The sequence below is a fragment of the Lontra canadensis genome, unplaced genomic scaffold (assembly GCF_010015895.1).
Source record: "Lontra canadensis isolate GAN:19392208 unplaced genomic scaffold, GSC_riverotter_1.0 scaffold55, whole genome shotgun sequence".
In the NCBI taxonomy this organism is placed as follows: Eukaryota; Metazoa; Chordata; class Mammalia; order Carnivora; family Mustelidae; genus Lontra; species Lontra canadensis.
The window spans coordinates 11,164,728-11,182,082 of record NW_022631049.1 but is presented as its reverse complement, the minus strand read 5'-3'; the positions used below and the strand labels follow the sequence as shown (position 1 = coordinate 11,182,082).

Below are 17,355 nucleotides of genomic sequence, written 5' to 3'. Positions count from 1 at the left end.
TAAAAGAATGAGAAAGCAAGAACCCACTGGATTGTCTAAACCTAGCGAATTGGAAACGTAACAGGAATAAATATTTAACATTTCACTTGGAGTCAGTAATTCAGTTCTATAGGAACTGGTGAGATGCATCCTGTTTAAAACCAGTTCCCCTGACAAAAAGCTGAAATTTTATTGACCACAAGCTAAATATCACCCAACCACGTGGCTGTTTAAAAAGTGACGACCTCCACCCAACAACAGCAGCATGCACATTTTTCTCAAGTACAAATGGAAGATTCTCCAGAATAGATCACGTTAGATAACAAAACAAATCTTAACAAATTTAAGGAGAATAAAATCATACTCACATCTTTTCTGACCACCGGGGAATAAAACTAGAAATCAATAATAAAGAAAATTAGGAAATTCATAAATATTTAGAAATGAAACACATATTCCTGAACAGTCAATGGGGCAAAAAAGAAATCAAAAGGGAAATTACAAAATATCTTGAGACGAATGAAAATAACAGTGCCGCATGCCAATACTTACAGAACGTAGCAAAAATAGTACTAAGGGGAAACTTTATAATGATAAATGCTTACGTTAAAAAAGACATAGAATCTGAAATAAACAACCTGATTCTATACCTCCAGGAACTAGAAAACAAAGAACAACTGAAGCCCAAAGTTAGTCAGAGGAAGGCAATAAAGATTAGAGCAGAAATAAACAAAATAGAAAATAGAAAAAGACAACAAAACTGAGAGTTGTTTTTTTAAAAATATCAATGAAATTGACAAGGTTTTAGCTAGACGAGCTAAGAAAAAAAGAGAAAGACTCAAAATCAGAAATAAAAGGAGGGACATTATTATCACTTCTTCAGAAGTAAAAATGATTATGAGAGTCCTAGCAATAATTCTGCACCAACAAATAAGGTACCCTAAAAGGAACAGACACATTTGTAGAAACATGTAACTTACCAAGATTGAATTGTGAAGAAATATAAAATCTGAACGGAACAAAGAGAGTAAGGAGAATGAACTTCTAACAAAGAAAATTCCAGGAAGATGAATTCACTGGTGAATTCCACTAAACATTTAGAGAATTAATACCAATTCTTTTCAAACTCTTTAAAAAAAATTGAACAAGAAGAAATATCATTGTCCTAATTCCAAACTCGTTTTATGAGGCCAGTATTACCCTGATACCAAAGCTAGGAAAAGACACTACAGAAAAACTACAGGCCAATGTTCCTGATGAATATAGATGAAAAAAATCCCCAAGAAAATACTAGCAAGCTGAACTCAACAGCACATTGAAAGGATCATACACCATGACCAAGGGAGATCTATTCCTGGTATACAAGAATGGTTCTACACTATATTAGCAGAACAAAGGACAGAAATCTCATGATGCTCTCAACAAATGCAGAAAAAGCATTTGACAAAATTCAACACCCTTTTTTGATTAAAAAAATATATGCCTCAAAACCAGGAATAAAAGGAAATTACCTCAACATAAGTAAGATCAGGTTTGAAACGCTTACAGTTAACATCATACTCTATGGTGAAAAACGAAAAGTTCTTCCTATAAGATCAGGAACAAGACAAGGATGCCCACTCTTGCCACTTTTAGTCGATATAGTAATGCAAGTTCTAGCCAGAGTAATTTAGGCAAGAAAAAGAAATAAAAAGTCCAAGTTGGAAAAGAAGTAAAATTATCTCTGTTCACATGTTCACATGACATGACCTTATATGTAGACACATAAAAATTCTACCAAAAAAAAAAAAAAAAGCTGTTGGAAGAAATAAAAGAATTCAGTAAAGTTGCAGGATACAAAATCAACGTACCAAAATTAGGTGTGTTTCTATGTACCAACAATGAACTATCTGAAAAGGACACTGAGAAAACAATGCCATTTACAATAACATTAGCAGGAATAAAATACTTAGGAATAAACATAAGCAAGGAGACAAGAGTTTTACACTAAAAACTAGAAAAAATTAATGAAAGAAATGAGAGAAGACACAAATAAATGGAAAGACATCTCCTGTTCATGGATTGGAAGACTTAATATTGTTAAAATGTCCATATTACACAAAACAATCTATCAAAATATCAATGGCATTTTTTGCAGAATAGAAAAATATTTTTAAATTCATATAGAATCACAAAGAATCCCAAATAACCAAAACAATCTTAAAAAGAACAAGCTGCAGGTCTCACACTTCCTGATTTCAAAACATATTACAAAGCTACAGTAATCAAGGCAGTATGATACTGGCATAAAGATAGACATATAGACCAATGGAACAGAGTCCAGAAACAAACCTACACAAATATGGCCAACTGGCCTTTAACAAGGGTGCTAAGTATACACAATGGGAAAGGATAGCCTTTTCACTCAATGATGCTGGGAAAACTAGATATCCACATGAAAAAGAATGAAATTGGACTCTTATCCTGCACCATACAAAAAAATCAACTCAAAATGGATCAAAGACTTGAGCTTGAAACCTGCAACTGTAAAAATCCTAGAAGAAAACAAAGGGGAAATGTTTTATGATATTGGTCTTGGCAATGATTTCTTGGATTTGACACCAAAAAGCACAAGCAGCAAAAGCAAAAATAGACAGATGGGACTACATCAAACGAAAAAGTTGTTGCACAGCAAAGGAAATAATCAACACTGTGAAAAGGCAACCTATAGAGTGGGAGAAAATATTTGCAAACCATGTATCGGATAAGAAGTTAATATGTGAAAAACATAAAAACTCCTATAACTCAATGGCAAAAAAAAAAAAAGAAGAAGAAGAAGAAAGAAAGAACCCAATTTATAAGTGGGCAAAGGAACTGAGTAGACATTTCTCCAAAGAAGATAAACATATACAATCGATATATGAAAAGATATTCAACATTACTAATTACTAAGGAAATGCACATCAAAACTACAATGTGATATCTCACACGTGTTAAGATGTTCATTATCAAAAAACCCCCAGAAAATAGCAAATGTTGAGGAGAATAGAGAGAGATGGGAGCATTTGTGCTCTGCTAACATGAATAGAAATTGGTGCTGCCATTATGGAAAATAAAATAGAGTTTCCTCAAAAACCGAAAAATAGAACTAACATATGATCCAGCAGTTCGACTTCCAGGTATTGACTCAAAATAATGGAAATCAGGATCTTGAAGAGGGTTGCACTTCCCTTGTCACTGTAGCATTATTTACAATAGCCAAGTAGTGAAGACAACCTGAATGTCCACCTAGAGATGAATCCATTAAAAAAAATGTAGCATTGGGATACCTGGGTGGCTTAGTCAGTTAAGCGTCTGCCTTTGGCTCAGGTCACGATCCATCCAGGGTCCTGGGATGGAGCCCCTCACCGGGCTCCCTGCTCAGCAGGGAGCCTGCTTCTCTGTCTGCCTCTGCCCTTCCCCCTACACCCCTCCTCCGGCTCCTTCTCTCTTTCTCTCTCTCTCTCAAATAAATAAGTAAATAAAATTTTAAAAATTTAGCACAGACACATAATGAATGGTATTCATCTCTAAAAAGAAGGAAATCCTGTTAAATGCTATGTTATTGGTAAACCTGGAAGACTTGCTAAAAAATAAGCCAGTCACGGAAAGAGAAACAATGATCCCACTTCTTTGACGTATCTAAAATCCTCAGACTCACGGAAGGAAAATGTGCAATGGTCATCACCAGGGGCTGTGAGGAGGGAGAATGTAGAGTTGCTCTTCAATGAGTGTGAAGTTTCAGTCACGCAAGATGAAAAAGTTCACGCAGATCTGCTGGACAAGCTGTATTTAGGGTTAACAATACTCTACGGTACTCTAAATTTGTCCAGGGCAGTTCTTGTGTTACGCAATTTTTACCACAATAAAAAAAAAAAAAGTGAATGCACCTCACAATAGCAATCAAAGAAATGCAAATAAAAAATTATCACCTGTCACATTAGCAAGGGTTCCCTGAGGCAGGCTCTTTCATTTACTGCTAGTTACAGTGTAAATTGGCAAGCATAACCATTTTGAAAAACACTTTGGAAATATTCATCAAAGGGTCTTAAAAGTGTTTACACCCTTTGATATAATAATTTTACTTGTAGGACTCTCTTCTCATGCAGTAATAACAAATGTAAATATGTTTATTATTTATTAAGACCCCAAATTAGAAATCTTCCCAATGTTCCATGAGAGAGGAATGGTTAATAGATGTTGACACATGGGATGAAACAACAAAAATGTTTATGAAGTTTATCGACAAGAGAAAACTACTCACAATATAGTATTAATGTATTAATATTAATATAATTATATAATATACAATAGCATCAATATTATAAATTATTAATAAAATGAAAGGGAGGAAAGCAAACTGCATAAAGGGTGGTTACACATTATATTATCACTACTATGTCAAAAAATGAAAAATAAAAATGATGAAATCGATAAAAAATGTTATATGAGGTATTTCTGGATAAGAAGACTATGGATGACTTAAAATAAGGTTTGAAGATATATTTAACACACAGTTTTATGTATTTAACTTATATAAATACTCTCTATTAAATTTATATTTTATATGTATTTTAATATATATTTTTATATATAATTTTAAAATGGAATGTGACCTAAGGTTTCATGAGAAGGAAAAGACCAATTTTTCCAAACATGTTTTTTGTAAACATAAACAAGTAAGGTAGAATGTAGAATGACCAAAAATTAGATTCTACATTCTAGAAATATCAGAAGGTATTTGATTGGCTTTATTTAAGGTATGGTTAAGACAAGCAAACTTTGTCACTGGATGTTTTCATTCTAGCTTAAAAGAGGTAGATATAACAGGGGGAGAAATCAAGAGAAAGCCTTACATTATTTATTTGCGTTAGTAAACATATGGCCTTTGGTAGCCCAAGAAATAGCATCAGCTCCCTCTGGGATTCTGTGGGTGGGTCATCCTCTCCAGGAGAGTGGTTTAGGAGAGATGCAAATGGAATGGTAAGCAGGGAGGGAGATGGGAGGGTCTGCCTTGGCAGCTAGGTCAGTCCAACCCACCGTGGGTTGGCAGATGGCACAGCCAGATTGTCCCACCAGCCTGGAGCTACTAACTAAAACAATTACATTCAAGAAGAGATAAATTCATGCTACAATCAGATTCCTAATATTAGCTAGGGATAGTAGGGGTAATATTCTATTCGGCGTAAGTTGTGAGCAGAAAACTCATAAAGGATGGACAGAGAAAGGTGCAAGTTGCCTTCTAAAGGGACACAAGTCACTGACTCTCTGAAAAAGTTACATTTATGCCCCATCACTCTGCTCCCCTCCCAGCCCTGCCATTTAATACCACTTAAAAAGGGTTCTTTTACTTAGACTCCTGTACATTTCCTTGAAATCAGAGAATACAAATTTGGGGAGCTTGAGCCCCAAGTATAAAGTAGATATAGTTTCAGTGGGCCCATGCTCTGTTTAAAAAAAGACAAACAAACCTGAATGAGTTGTTTGACAGTTCAAAATTGGGAGATTTGGCATAAAATTCAGGATTTGGGCTTTTAAAAAAGTTAAAGTTAGCAATAGTGAGCTGCTACTGTCACATGGCAGCCATTTGCTGGAGACAAGCGACTGATGCTCATGTTAGATGGCATGGCTCACCAATTTGCCACAGTCCTCATTCAGCCCTTGTGCTCATTTGGATTTTCACCCCTGGTCCCTGCATACATTCCTGAGGCTTTTGGGTCTCAGAGTGATTTACAAAACTGGTGTGGTAGCCCTGAGCTGCCTACAGTAAAAGTCTCCAGTGATAAAAACAAAACAACAAGAAAAACAAAACAACCCCCCCCACCAAAACACCAACCCCCCCTCATTCAAAGCAACACTTCCTAAATAATTCTAATAGAGACAGACTTGATTCAGAACCATAAACGTGCTCAAAGACATGCTGGGACAACAGAAAGAGAGCACTGCACCTCTGAAAGTCAGGGGCGCCATGGGCAGACAGCAAGAATGGAGAACCTGCAAAGACTGGGACATCCCATGGGAAACTCTCAGCCGAGGGTTTGGAATACTTAGTAAGAGGTTAATAAATATTTGTTTCTATCTTCCTAAGAGCAGATGCAGAACACAGCAAGGAGGAAATGGAGCCAGAATAGTGTAATGCAATGCACAAAAGCACAGCACGCCAAGAGAGAAGGAGGGAGGAGGTAATTGTAGCCTAGAGAGCTGTAGCAGCAACAGAGCAAGCCTGGAGGAGTTCGAATGACAGAGCCAAGTACTGTAATAACAGGGGACTGTGTAACCATGGCATGATTCGGATAGATCTTTGCTAGTCACACATCTATATGGTAAGTAGAAGCATAGAATACATAGATGAAGGTAGCATTAATCAAACAGAAAATTCAGACGGAAATTCACATTAAAACCCTGGTGATGAGAGAACATTCAACCTGTTAGTGAAGACTTGTGGGTTAAAACTACAACGGAATATATATATTAAAAAATACAGAGAATATATAAAATATGTAGAGATACTGTATTCAGTTGAAGTATATAATTTTTTATAGTTAGCTGAAACAATTCATGGTTTAGATTTTGTGTGTGTGTGTTTGGCTTACCAATGGTGTGGCTCTAGTTACTTTGGAACAATTCATTTCTAAAGCCTCAATTTAAAAAAAATCAGTTAATAACCAAAGTAAAACTTTCTGAAGCATCATTTCACCATAGTAATAACCTGTCAGGGAATGTCAGGCAAAGGGTGTTGAATGGCAGGATGGAAGGTTACAGATGTAGCCTTTTTTTTTTCTAGCCCTTTCCTTAGGGTCATGGCTAATCAGTCATTGTTTATGCATAGGGTAGCTTTTGCAGTATTTATTTCTCTAAATATTATTCTCTAAATATTTAACAGTCTTGGGAGGCAGTGACTGGCAATAATATGGAGTTCCTAGTAGGTTATGAGTGCTTAATAAATGGTAAAACAATAAAACCCTGCATGATGAAAAACAGCAGTCAATAAATCTATTATACTCTAAACCATTTTAAAGCCATAGTAGTAACTATTTAAAAGAGCATTGTAAGCAAACACAGTGGGTTGACTACATTATGGTAATAAAGGAACATTGATACTCACTAAAAAGTTCACCCAGGTAATTTCCTCTTAAATTTTTTAGGGGAGTGAGAGACGGTATGGGAAAAATGGATGGAGTATGGATTAAAACAACAACAAGAACAACTTTTTTTTTTTTTTTTTAAACCATGTAGAACCCTGCTGACCACAAACCGGGTAACTACATCCTATGCAGTGGTGGGATGCTCCAAATGCCTTCAAAAGTCAAAACTCCTCTAATTCAGCACCAGTTAGCAAACCCCTGCAAATTTCTAAATGTCTTCAAGCTTTGAAAGACTTGGTTTTGGAAGAAGAGTTACCCAGGTGCACGAGCGCAGCACCTCCAGATGTATGCCGCTTTACAGTGACACGGGGAGAGCAAATGCTCTCTAACCGGAGAGGAAGTTCTTTTTTTACATCTAACGGAACCCGGGACTGCTAGGCTAGGCTCGGGAACCTTGACTATTGCGTTTCCGGGATCCAGTGCAGCCTTCAGCTGCTGGAGAACTGGACTGCAAGGGCTGAGAACCCCGTGCTTTAAGTTTGGGGAAGGAAGCGAGAGGGGGAAAAAAAATAGAACTGTTCCTTTAAGAACTTCCTTTCCTTTTTACTCTATGTTTACATAACACAGGGGCCGTTCCACCGCGGGGCCCGAGGGGGGCGGGGAGGGGGGCGCGGGCCGCCCCACGCGCCAGGGGGAGGGTCGCCGGGCGGGTCGGGGGCTGCGGGGCTTCCGGCGGCTGGCCGGACGACTCCCACCTGCCCGCGCGCGAGAGGGGCGGCTCCGTGGTCCTGCCCCCGCCCCTCCCCCGCTCGCTGCCCCCGCCCCTCCCGCGCTCGCTTTCTCCCTCCCTCCCTCCCTCCCTCCTTCCCTCCGCGGGGCTCCGGTGGCGGCGGCGGCGGCGCTCGGCGCGGGCAGGTCCCCCTGCTGCCCAGTCCCATTTGTTGCCGAGTCCGGCTCGGAGCGGCAGCGGCGTGCGGAGCTCCCGGGAGCGCGGCCGGGCAGCCGCACAGCCACGACGGAGCAGCCGCGGGACTGGCCGCCCCGCGCCCCCTTCGCCGCGGTGCCCTTCCCAGGCGCGCTCACCCCCTTCTCAGGATGGGATTGTAGCGGAGGCGCGGACTCGGCGGGGATCGCGGCGGAGGAGGCGGCGGCGGCGGCCGATCGGGGCTCCATGTTTTCCCCTGGCCAGGAGGAGCACTGCGCCCCCAATAAGGAGCCGGTGAAATACGGGGAGCTGGTGGTACTGGGGTGAGTCCCGAGATCTCCGTGGGGGCTTAACGGCGGCCGCCGAGTGCTTCGGGCTGGGCGGCCGCGGGGCGCCGGCATCCCCGAGCGGGGCCAGCGGGGTGGCTCGGGCGCTCCCTGGGGAACGCCGGGGCTCTTGGGGCGGCGGGGCGGCTCTGGGGCCGGGGCGGCAAGCGCCTGGGGAGCGGTGCCCCCCATCCGCGCGCGCGGGGTGCTGCAAAGACCGCCGAGAGGCTCTTTCCCCGCGGAGGACGGCGGCCGAGGAAGTAGCGGAGTGGGGTCGGCCCCGGAGAGGCAGGGACTGTGGCGATCCCGCGTCCCGCGGGGCGCTGCTCTCAGGGACAGAGTCCTCGTCCTTACCGGGGGGAGGGAGGGACGGACCCTTGCTCGACTTCCCCGCGCGCCCTGGGTCAGGGAGGGCGCGTAGGGGCAGGGGCCGGGGCCGAGGCGCCGCCGTCGTAGGCACCTCACGGTGTGTGGGCAGACCCCCCAGTTAACTAAGCTGAAAGGCCGGTGGGTCCCGGTCCCCGGGGGACCCTCTGCCGGGTGGCCTGTAATCCCGGGTCCCGGAACTCCAAGCGCGGCGCTTCGGGCTCGGCCGCCGCGGGCGGCGGGATCTGCGCGGTGGGCGTCCGCGGGCAGCGCTTTGCATATTGTTATGGTGACCGCCGCGGGTAGCTGCAGCCCCGGGGCAGTGAACTGTCTGTGACCCGGGCGGGCAGGCCGGCCCTCTGCTCTCCCTGGCGGGAGTGTCCTGGAGGGGGCAGGGACACGGCAGCGCCTGCCGGGGCTCCGGGGTGCGGGGCCGCATCCCCACCGTCCCGGGCCGCGGCCTCGCTGCTGTTCTCCCGGCGCCGGGGAGCCCGCCCGCCTCGGCTCCCTCTCCGCTTGTGAAAACCACATTTTGAAGATAGTAATTATCTACAATCGTTAAACGGCAGCAATTAGAGACTTCATCTACTTCCTGAGTTTCCTTGTGACATTTCTATTGTTTACCCTTAATAAGCCGGGAGAGAGGCTTCGCGGGATTAAAGTAGGATAAAGTGGGCAGTGAAAGGGGAGCAGAATGGGGAGGAGGGAAATGCAGGAAACTCGGGAGTGGGAGCAACTTGGATTTAGCATTTGGAGAAGAAAGGATTATTTTCTCCTTTGGATGTGTCACTCTTGGGAACCCGCGCTTTTGTCCTTCTCTGTTGAAAGACCTGTATTCAGACGGTCTTTGGTGCTGATAGGTAGGCTTAGCCCGTATGTGAGGAGCCACGGGTAGGGAAGATCTCGGCGAACTCTGAAAAACGTGTTTTGATAACTGAATACGTTGAAGTAAGTGCCGACTTAAAAATAATTTTGAAGAGAAGGATTTTTAAGGGAAGCTTCCAGACACAGTACAGCTGGAAGTTGTCTAGTTCTCCTCACGTTGTTGCTAGAGTATTAAGTGGAGGATTATTGGAAATCTCATTACCTATTTTGAAGTTTGCAGATAAGCGGTTTTTCCCACCTGCATCTTAATTGCGCTGAAGAGACAGATGTCAGGGTTCAGTGGAAGGAGAGGGGAATGACAGGGGGAAAGCCCGAGGTTAGCTTGTCTTATGTAACCTCAGCCCAACCTAATTTTGTGGAGTTTGGTTTTGTTTGTGTGTCTGGCTTTCAAGTGTGTTTAACATACTTTGTAAACCCGACAGGAAAGATTAACGTACTCCAGAACTTTATTTCATTATGTCCTTTTGAGGAAATCATTGTGGAGATGTTTCAGAAAAGCGGTGTTCAAGTGGGCCTTGGAGAGGTTTTGTGTTTATAGCTGCAAATGCAGGGCGTTCCAGAGCCGTGGGAAGGATTTAGACCGAGGATTGTCCTGGTATCGTAGGCTTATTCCAAAGTAGGCTATGTCAGTGTGTTGCCCATCACACGTGCTGTGTCCTCAACTGATGGTTTTCCGGGAGACACTAAGTATGACATAGTTGGCAATTTACCATTTGGGGCCAGACAACCTGATACGTGCCTGCCCTGCTTAGGTATTCAGGATCTTGCACTGAGGAAGGAGCTCAGTTTAGCGTGGAGGGGTGGGCATCAGCAGAAAGAAACATGTAAACAAATGAATAATACTCAATCTCAGGTGTTGCCAGGCTCACCACCAAAGGTGGTTAACTTGCAGAATGTCTGCGCTAGGTAGGTATTGCTTTCTTGAACTGGGAGTTCAAGGCAGGTCTCTCTGAGAAAGTGAAATGTGAGTTGACCTCAGACTGCTGAGAAGATACTTGTCAGGTTATTGAATACTTGAGAAGAATTCTGGTCTTTTTTGAGGGTAGATTTCTGACTCTTTAGAAATAACAAACACACCGAAGAATGCTGGGGGAAATAGTGAGTAATAGGTAGACTTGAAAGAGACCCTCTTTATTTGTGTCCTACTCTCAGGACTTGAGACAGTGCCCTGCCCCCTTCAAACAATCGTAACCGTCAAAGAATCAATATCAACTTTGCATATCTGATCATTTGGGACATAAATATTGATAGAGAATTTCTAGTAGGTTTTATTGATAAAATTAATCTTGACCTCTAAAAATGATCAATATTGATACTGATATAAGCTTTTACTTTTTTTTTTGTAGTTGTACAACTACCTTTCTCTTCTAAATTTCTTCTTTTTTTTCCTCTCTTCTAAATTTCATATTAAAATGTTAGAAATCCTGGGGGACAGACTGAAGAACTATATACACATATGTGTATGTGTACAGACATACACATATATGTGTATAAATGTATGTGTGAAGAGCTATATATGTATCATGTCCACATCCACATGCAAATATGTGTCTTTTCACGTATTACACAATATTAAGGGACTTGACAGGTAGTTAGGGTGTTAATAGGGTTATCACCTTCTCATTGGATTAGTGGAATTTCATTATTTCTGGATTCTAACCAATGAATGTGTCATGCCACAACCCTTTGTTGTGCCCATTGCATGATTCAAGGTAGAGAAAATGACTGGTCTAACTGTCAGGTCTTTCTTGCTATTCATTGTAAAGCTGGCTGGCATGTTGAAGTTGGGGAAGCATGTCTGGATTTGAGAGGCCGTTCACTGTAGTGGGGAGAGCATTAAGGTATGGTCCGGAGACCCAGGTTCAATCTCTGCTTTCTTGCCAGCTAGCTTTGTGACTTTGGCTTAGTCTCTTACCTTGTCTCTCCTTCTTCAGCCATAAGGAAGTATGATTGGGTTAGGCCATCTTTAAGGATCATTCCTTGTCTGTACCCTGTAATATTGTTCCTTGGTTCAAATGTGGAAAATGCAGTTAACATTCTGTGTGTTGGTTTTGAATACTCTTAAGGTGATGGATGGTGGCAGGAAAGACCAATGCAGTCACTTCTTTTGAAGTAGGTATGTGCAAAACAGGCATGTAAAAAAAAGTTGTAATGGTGCACACATATTTGTCTCATTTGGTTATATGTGAAGACATTCAAATTTGGTAAAACTTCCTGTTCCAAACTTAAGAAAAAGCAATAATGTTTTGCAGTTAAGCTCAATAGGCTGGAAAAGCCAGCATAAGGAAGAGATAATCTGGGTAGGCCTTTGGAACTGGAAGGGGCCTAAGAGGTGCTGGTATACATTTAGCCCTTTTATTTTACTGAAGAAGAAGCAAGTGAGGTTCCCGGCAGGAAGGAGATTTGTTCAAGTTCATAGCTGAGCTGGATCACGGCACTGCCCTGGTCACTGTTTTCCCACTTCAGGACAGATTCCAGCAGGGCTGTGAGTTCCTCAAAGCTTCAGTTTTTTTTTGTAACTTGCACAAGGGGAGCTGAATCCCTTTCTGTTTTAGTGTATGTGCTGCCCAAGCGAGCACCTGAATCCCTTTCTGGATTCAGTTTGAAGCATGCAGCTCTTTTGCTGACTAATGGCCCATCATGGTTTTTTGGGAAAATATTGCTTACTCTTAGTTCCCCTCACCTCACAGTGGAATGGGTAATACATTTTGCAAGGCTTTAATTTTAATTTGATGCTTCACCAAATGTATTTTTTTTTGAAGATTTTATTTACTTATTTGACAGACAGAGAGAGATCACAGTAGGCAGAGAGGCAGGCAGAGAGAGAGAGGAGGAAGCAGGCTCCCCGCTGAGCAGAGAGCCCATGCGGGGGCCTGATCCCAGGACCTGAGCTGAAGGCAGAGGCTTACCCCACTGAGCCACCCAAGCGCCCCTTCACCAAATGTATTTTTATTGGATCTCCCAACTAAGGGTTTTTGGGGTCTTCAGATAGAATTCAGGAAATCCCTGAACTTGGGATTGGGGAGGAAAATGCATCTCTATTTTCACTACAGTCAGATTGAAATTTACAATTTCACTCAATTAGGATAATGGGCAGCAGAGAGAACTGCTGCTTGATTTGCTCCTTACTGCATTAATACAGAACTGCTTATATGATTGTATCATAACTTAAAACTGTCTTGATAACTAAGCGTAATTATTTTCACTTGTAATCCTTTGTATTTTATTTTATGCATTTAAACCATTTTTCTGAGAAGGGCTCAGTAGTCTTTACCAGACTGCCAAAGGGATCCTTGGCACAAAAATGGGCTAAAAACCTCTACAAAAGAATGGTTATGAATATGACTGAAAATGAAGTATTTTAGTGGAAACTGATTAAGGTCTTCAAAAGGCTAAAAAGTCAGGGATGGGGTGGGGTGGGGGAACTTGCCGTTTTTTCCTTTGGATGGTGCAGCATCTATCAGGTAATACAAAGAAGGCAGTTCCTTGAAGAGTTTATGGTCTTTATTTTTTAAAACACGCAGCTCCCGATTTCTATATGCTGTTTTCGTTTTAACCTTGGCGCCTTGCCTTTGCACCCCTCCTTTTCTCATCCTCCCTCTAATTTGGGCCCGAAGACTTCAAACACTGGTATCCTTTATAGACTAATAGGTCTTTGAACTTTTTTTTTTCCATATAGGAAACAAAATCTTTACTGTCACTCAGCATGTGGGGTGATCTGAAGAGCTCAGATCTGTTTGTGTGGATGGAGTGTCTAATTCTGTAGGCTATTAATGGTCATGATATTACTAGCTTTGGGTTGCTATATTTTCCTTTACTAACTTTAGCCTTGTTTGGAGTGTGTGGCTGTCTGTGTGGTTTCTTGTCTGACTTTCTCAGATTTACTGGTTTCCCTCTTTAACACATCAAGACTGATACCTTCATTAGGACTTTTCATTTTTTGTTTTATTTCGTCATGGGATCCGTATTTGGGAATGCTTTATATAAACAAAAATAAAACCGGGTTGATGCAGGTCCCAGCAACTTTACCAAACACATTTTGTCCAACAGATGAAACAGACGCACAAAACACTGAAAACCCCAAAACATCCCAATTGCTGTATTTGAGGGAGACCAGTATTGTTCCATTGGGGCAATGATTCTGTATCTGTAGGGATCAGCATCATAGTGTTCCAGAAGTAAGTTAGGTGGTGCTGTTCTTTGGCTTTTGAATGGCGACAGCAGCAACTCGGTGGACCTCATTGGTATGGGAGAAAAATAACTGGAAAGGAAATTTGAGCATTGTTTGATTTAAGTGAAGATTTCTCCTGGGGTATGCAGAACCTATTTTGTAAAAAGCAAAGTGAGGGTATAAATGATTCAGTTATTAGTTCTTCCTGAACTTACTGTTATCTTCAGCTTCTAGAAAATAAAATGATAAGAGCAGAAAGTGCTTCATATTTTTTAGCTTTGTTTAAATCAGCTCTTCTCAGCCATTGTCTCAAACCACCTCATAAGTAATGATCAGTGTTGAGTTATGGGTCCAGTAATTTATGACAAGGAATAAAGTGTTGATCTTTCAAATGATTCTGAGATGTCCCTTTAATAATGTCATTTTTCACCCACTTGCTTTCTGATAGTTTTTCTCAAGTGGGAGAGAAAGGGGTGGAGTTAGAGCAGGCAAGCCAGGAATGTATTCATTCCACAAATATTTATTGGGTGTCTACTCTTCCAGGCACAGGGAAGTCAGACAGGGCAATCACGTTCCCTGCCCTTGTGAACTGCTATCTGATTCTTGTCACAGCTCCTTAGTGAATAGGCATTACCAATATATTGATTGATGGATTCTACAAATATTTGGGCATCTCCTAGTGTAGGATTCTGAGCTTGGCACTAAGGGATGCAGTGGAGAATAAGGCTGGGATGGTCCCTGCCAGTTTGGAGACTACAGTCCAGTTGGAGAGACAGAAAGCAATCTACAGAACAAAGGGTCACCTAACACCGTGCCCAGATGGGAAGAGGCCAGCCAGGAGGAGGTGAGGGGGACAGAGTGGTCTTAGACAGAGGCCACACTGTGCTCCGAGACCCAGGGGCTGGTGTGCCTGCTCCTCTGAGGAACAGAGAGAAAAGCCCTACATGGCTAGGAAGAGCAGTTGAGTTAAATACATGAGAGATGAGGATGGGGGCAGGTCATAAAGTACTTAGAAATCACTGGAAAGATTCTGGACTTTATCTTGGGGGCCATCATAGCAGGGTTTTCAGCTCTGAAAGAGAAGTGGAGAAAGCACTTCTCTGAAGGGGGTTACAACCTAGGCAGGAGGAGAAGGAGGTGGAGGGAATAGCAGTTAGCACCTCCAGAGCCTCCATGAAACAGACAAGGAGGGGACAGAGTGTGAGCCAGTGAGCAGCTGCTTAGTTCCAGATTCTGGTTCCCATCCTCTGTCCGGAGCTCGGCGTATCTGGCCATTCATGCAGTGTCAAAAGTACTGGCTGGGGACCGGCGCTGCTCCAGTATTGCCCGTAGGGAAGCCCATGAGACAGCAACACCCCGCCGGGGCAGGGGGGGGACCTTTTAGCGGGAGTGGGGCACTGTGTACACAGGCGGGCAAACAGCTGGCTAAAACAGGTGCTAGGAAGAAAAGAAAGCAGGATGAACGGGAAGAAGGTACCTGAGTAGGTAGGGGTGGGGGACTAACAGGGTAAGGAGCTAGAGATGAGGCAGAGGGAGGCCCTGGTAGGCTAAATAATCAGGAAATGCTTTTCTGAGAAAATAATCTTGTGTCCTCTGAGAGTGCCCACTTTTTCAATTTTTATTTCCTTTTTTTTTTTTTTTTTTTTTGCTTTAAGCCCCCCTGAGTGGGTTCCACTCTTAAAGCCAAAGCATTCCAAGTATTATTCTAGTGAAGGAGGCAGAGTATGTCAGCAAATAACCAAAGGGAAAACAGAAGTGTAAACAAATATAGGGGCTTATATTTAACTAGAGACAAACGTGGTCCAGTCCACTGTGCGTTCCACTAGAGTTCGTCAAAATGGTCTGGTTTCCCCTTGCAGCTGGCCACCGGAGGGCAGGGACCTTGACTTGCCCTCCCTTGGAGTGCCAGGCACCCCTTTCCAGGCATGCAGTAGGCACTCGCCAGGGACGGGGCAGGGATGGATTTGTGTGGCACATTCCCATGCCCCACTCGGCACCAAGCAGCCCTGGGGCTCCTGGCATGGTTTGGGATCTGGAAGCAGCTCTCCCATTCTGTAGCACAGCTGTGGGTTGTGTCAGCAGTCCACCCCCCCCCCCCACCTTCAGGGCCCAAGTTCAAGGCTCCCTACACTGCTACCTACACTGCTAAACTCGGACATCAGATATGCCAGTTTCCACTTTTGTTTGTTTTTCTTTTTGTCAGTCACCTAACAGTCATTTTGTCACCTGCAGAAAGTCCTGCCTTGAAGGGAAGCAGGCCATCTGCTCGGATCCCACAAGCTGCTCCGAGCGGAGCTGCATTGCAGTGTGCCTTGGTCGCATTGAAAGGCTGCGGTCATTAGCGCCTGTTAATGATGGCTGGAGAGACTGCGTGATACAAGCCTCTTGGACGAGGCTTGTACATAGTACATATGCAGCGGGCCATTTTCAGCGTCAGGTTGAAGACGGTGGCAAGTCATTCTTGACTGAGGTTTTATTTCCAGCCGTCCACATAATGCCTCTCACTCTCAAAACATTTAACTCTGCGCATTCCCTGCTTTTATGCTCATGAAGGCTCTCTTTTGAGGATAGGAATCATTATTGCAAGCGTGGTACTTCCATTCTAATTGGTACTGGCTTAGCAGAATCCGGCCAGAGCAGGCGGCTGTGTGTCTGGCTTCGAGGCTGTTGGTGTGAAACTGCTGTGTACTGCTACCAGGGGCCCCTGAGGAACCCCAGAGGCCCCTCCTCTGTTCCCATCCCTGCCTGGGATTCTGGTGCTTCGTCGTGCCACATGGTCATAGAACACTCTGTGGACAGTCAGAACTTGTGATGGGAGAACAGTGGGGATTTCGGGGGAGAACAGTGGGGATTTCGGGACCGCTTGATTGATTGGCTGGTTACCTTGCGGAAAGGCCCTTTCTGCACAGTGACCATAGACGCAGAGGAGTGTGCCTCACGCCAGATCACCAAAGATGACACAGACAGCTTCATGCATTACAGTATGCATTAGGGCACATTAGAGTTCACACCTGTGGTTTGGCTGCTTTTGTTATTACATGCTCATGGAGAGAATTCAGAATAAAATCTGTACTTTAGCTCGGCTGCTACATATACGGTATAGAGGAAAGTTATTGTACATACAGCTGTACTAAATGTCAGTACTTTATGCTTCTCAATATAGTTTTTTACACACCTGAGCTATTCCGTTTAATAAACATTTGTTGGTTTGGTGCTTGAAACTCTCCAGTGGGGGAATTGTACCGCATGGCCGTGTTGTTGAGGCAAACATGACCCAACTTTCCCGGATGGTCTTGTAGTGATCAGGGAAAAGGAAGTCAGGGTTTTGACTTAATCCTGTGTTCCTTCCCTGTTGTCTTCAAATATGATCCATAGTAGTTCCCTGTGTGTGTGTGTGTGTGTGTGTGTGTGTGAGAGAGAGAGCGAGAGCGAGCGCACGTGCGTGCTGGACCTCCCATCAGGAGGTGAATCCCCACCCCCTGAATCTGGGCTGGTTTTGTGATTTGCTGTGAGCAGTCCATGTGAGGGAAGTGACACTTTGTGACTTTTGAATGTTGCCTTAAGGGGTATTGTAGCTTCCATCTTTGTCCTCTGTATTAG

General features: G+C 43.5%; 1 protein-coding gene across 2 annotated transcripts in view; it reads left to right on the top strand.

The window, feature by feature from the left end:
• The first annotated feature begins 7,981 nt into the window (after positions 1–7,981).
• The window catches only part of PELI2 (pellino E3 ubiquitin protein ligase family member 2), a 184,253-nt gene continuing 174,879 nt past the window's right edge, over positions 7,982–17,355 (top strand). Inside the window, exon 1 of one of the 2 annotated variants that reach the window (XM_032875320.1) lies at positions 7,982–8,330. In XM_032875320.1, the coding sequence (XP_032731211.1) occupies positions 8,254–8,330 (77 nt within the window). In that variant the 5' untranslated portion in view covers positions 7,982–8,253. The remainder of the gene's footprint in view (positions 8,331–17,355) is intronic. The other variant, XM_032875318.1, reaches the window with a different exon arrangement.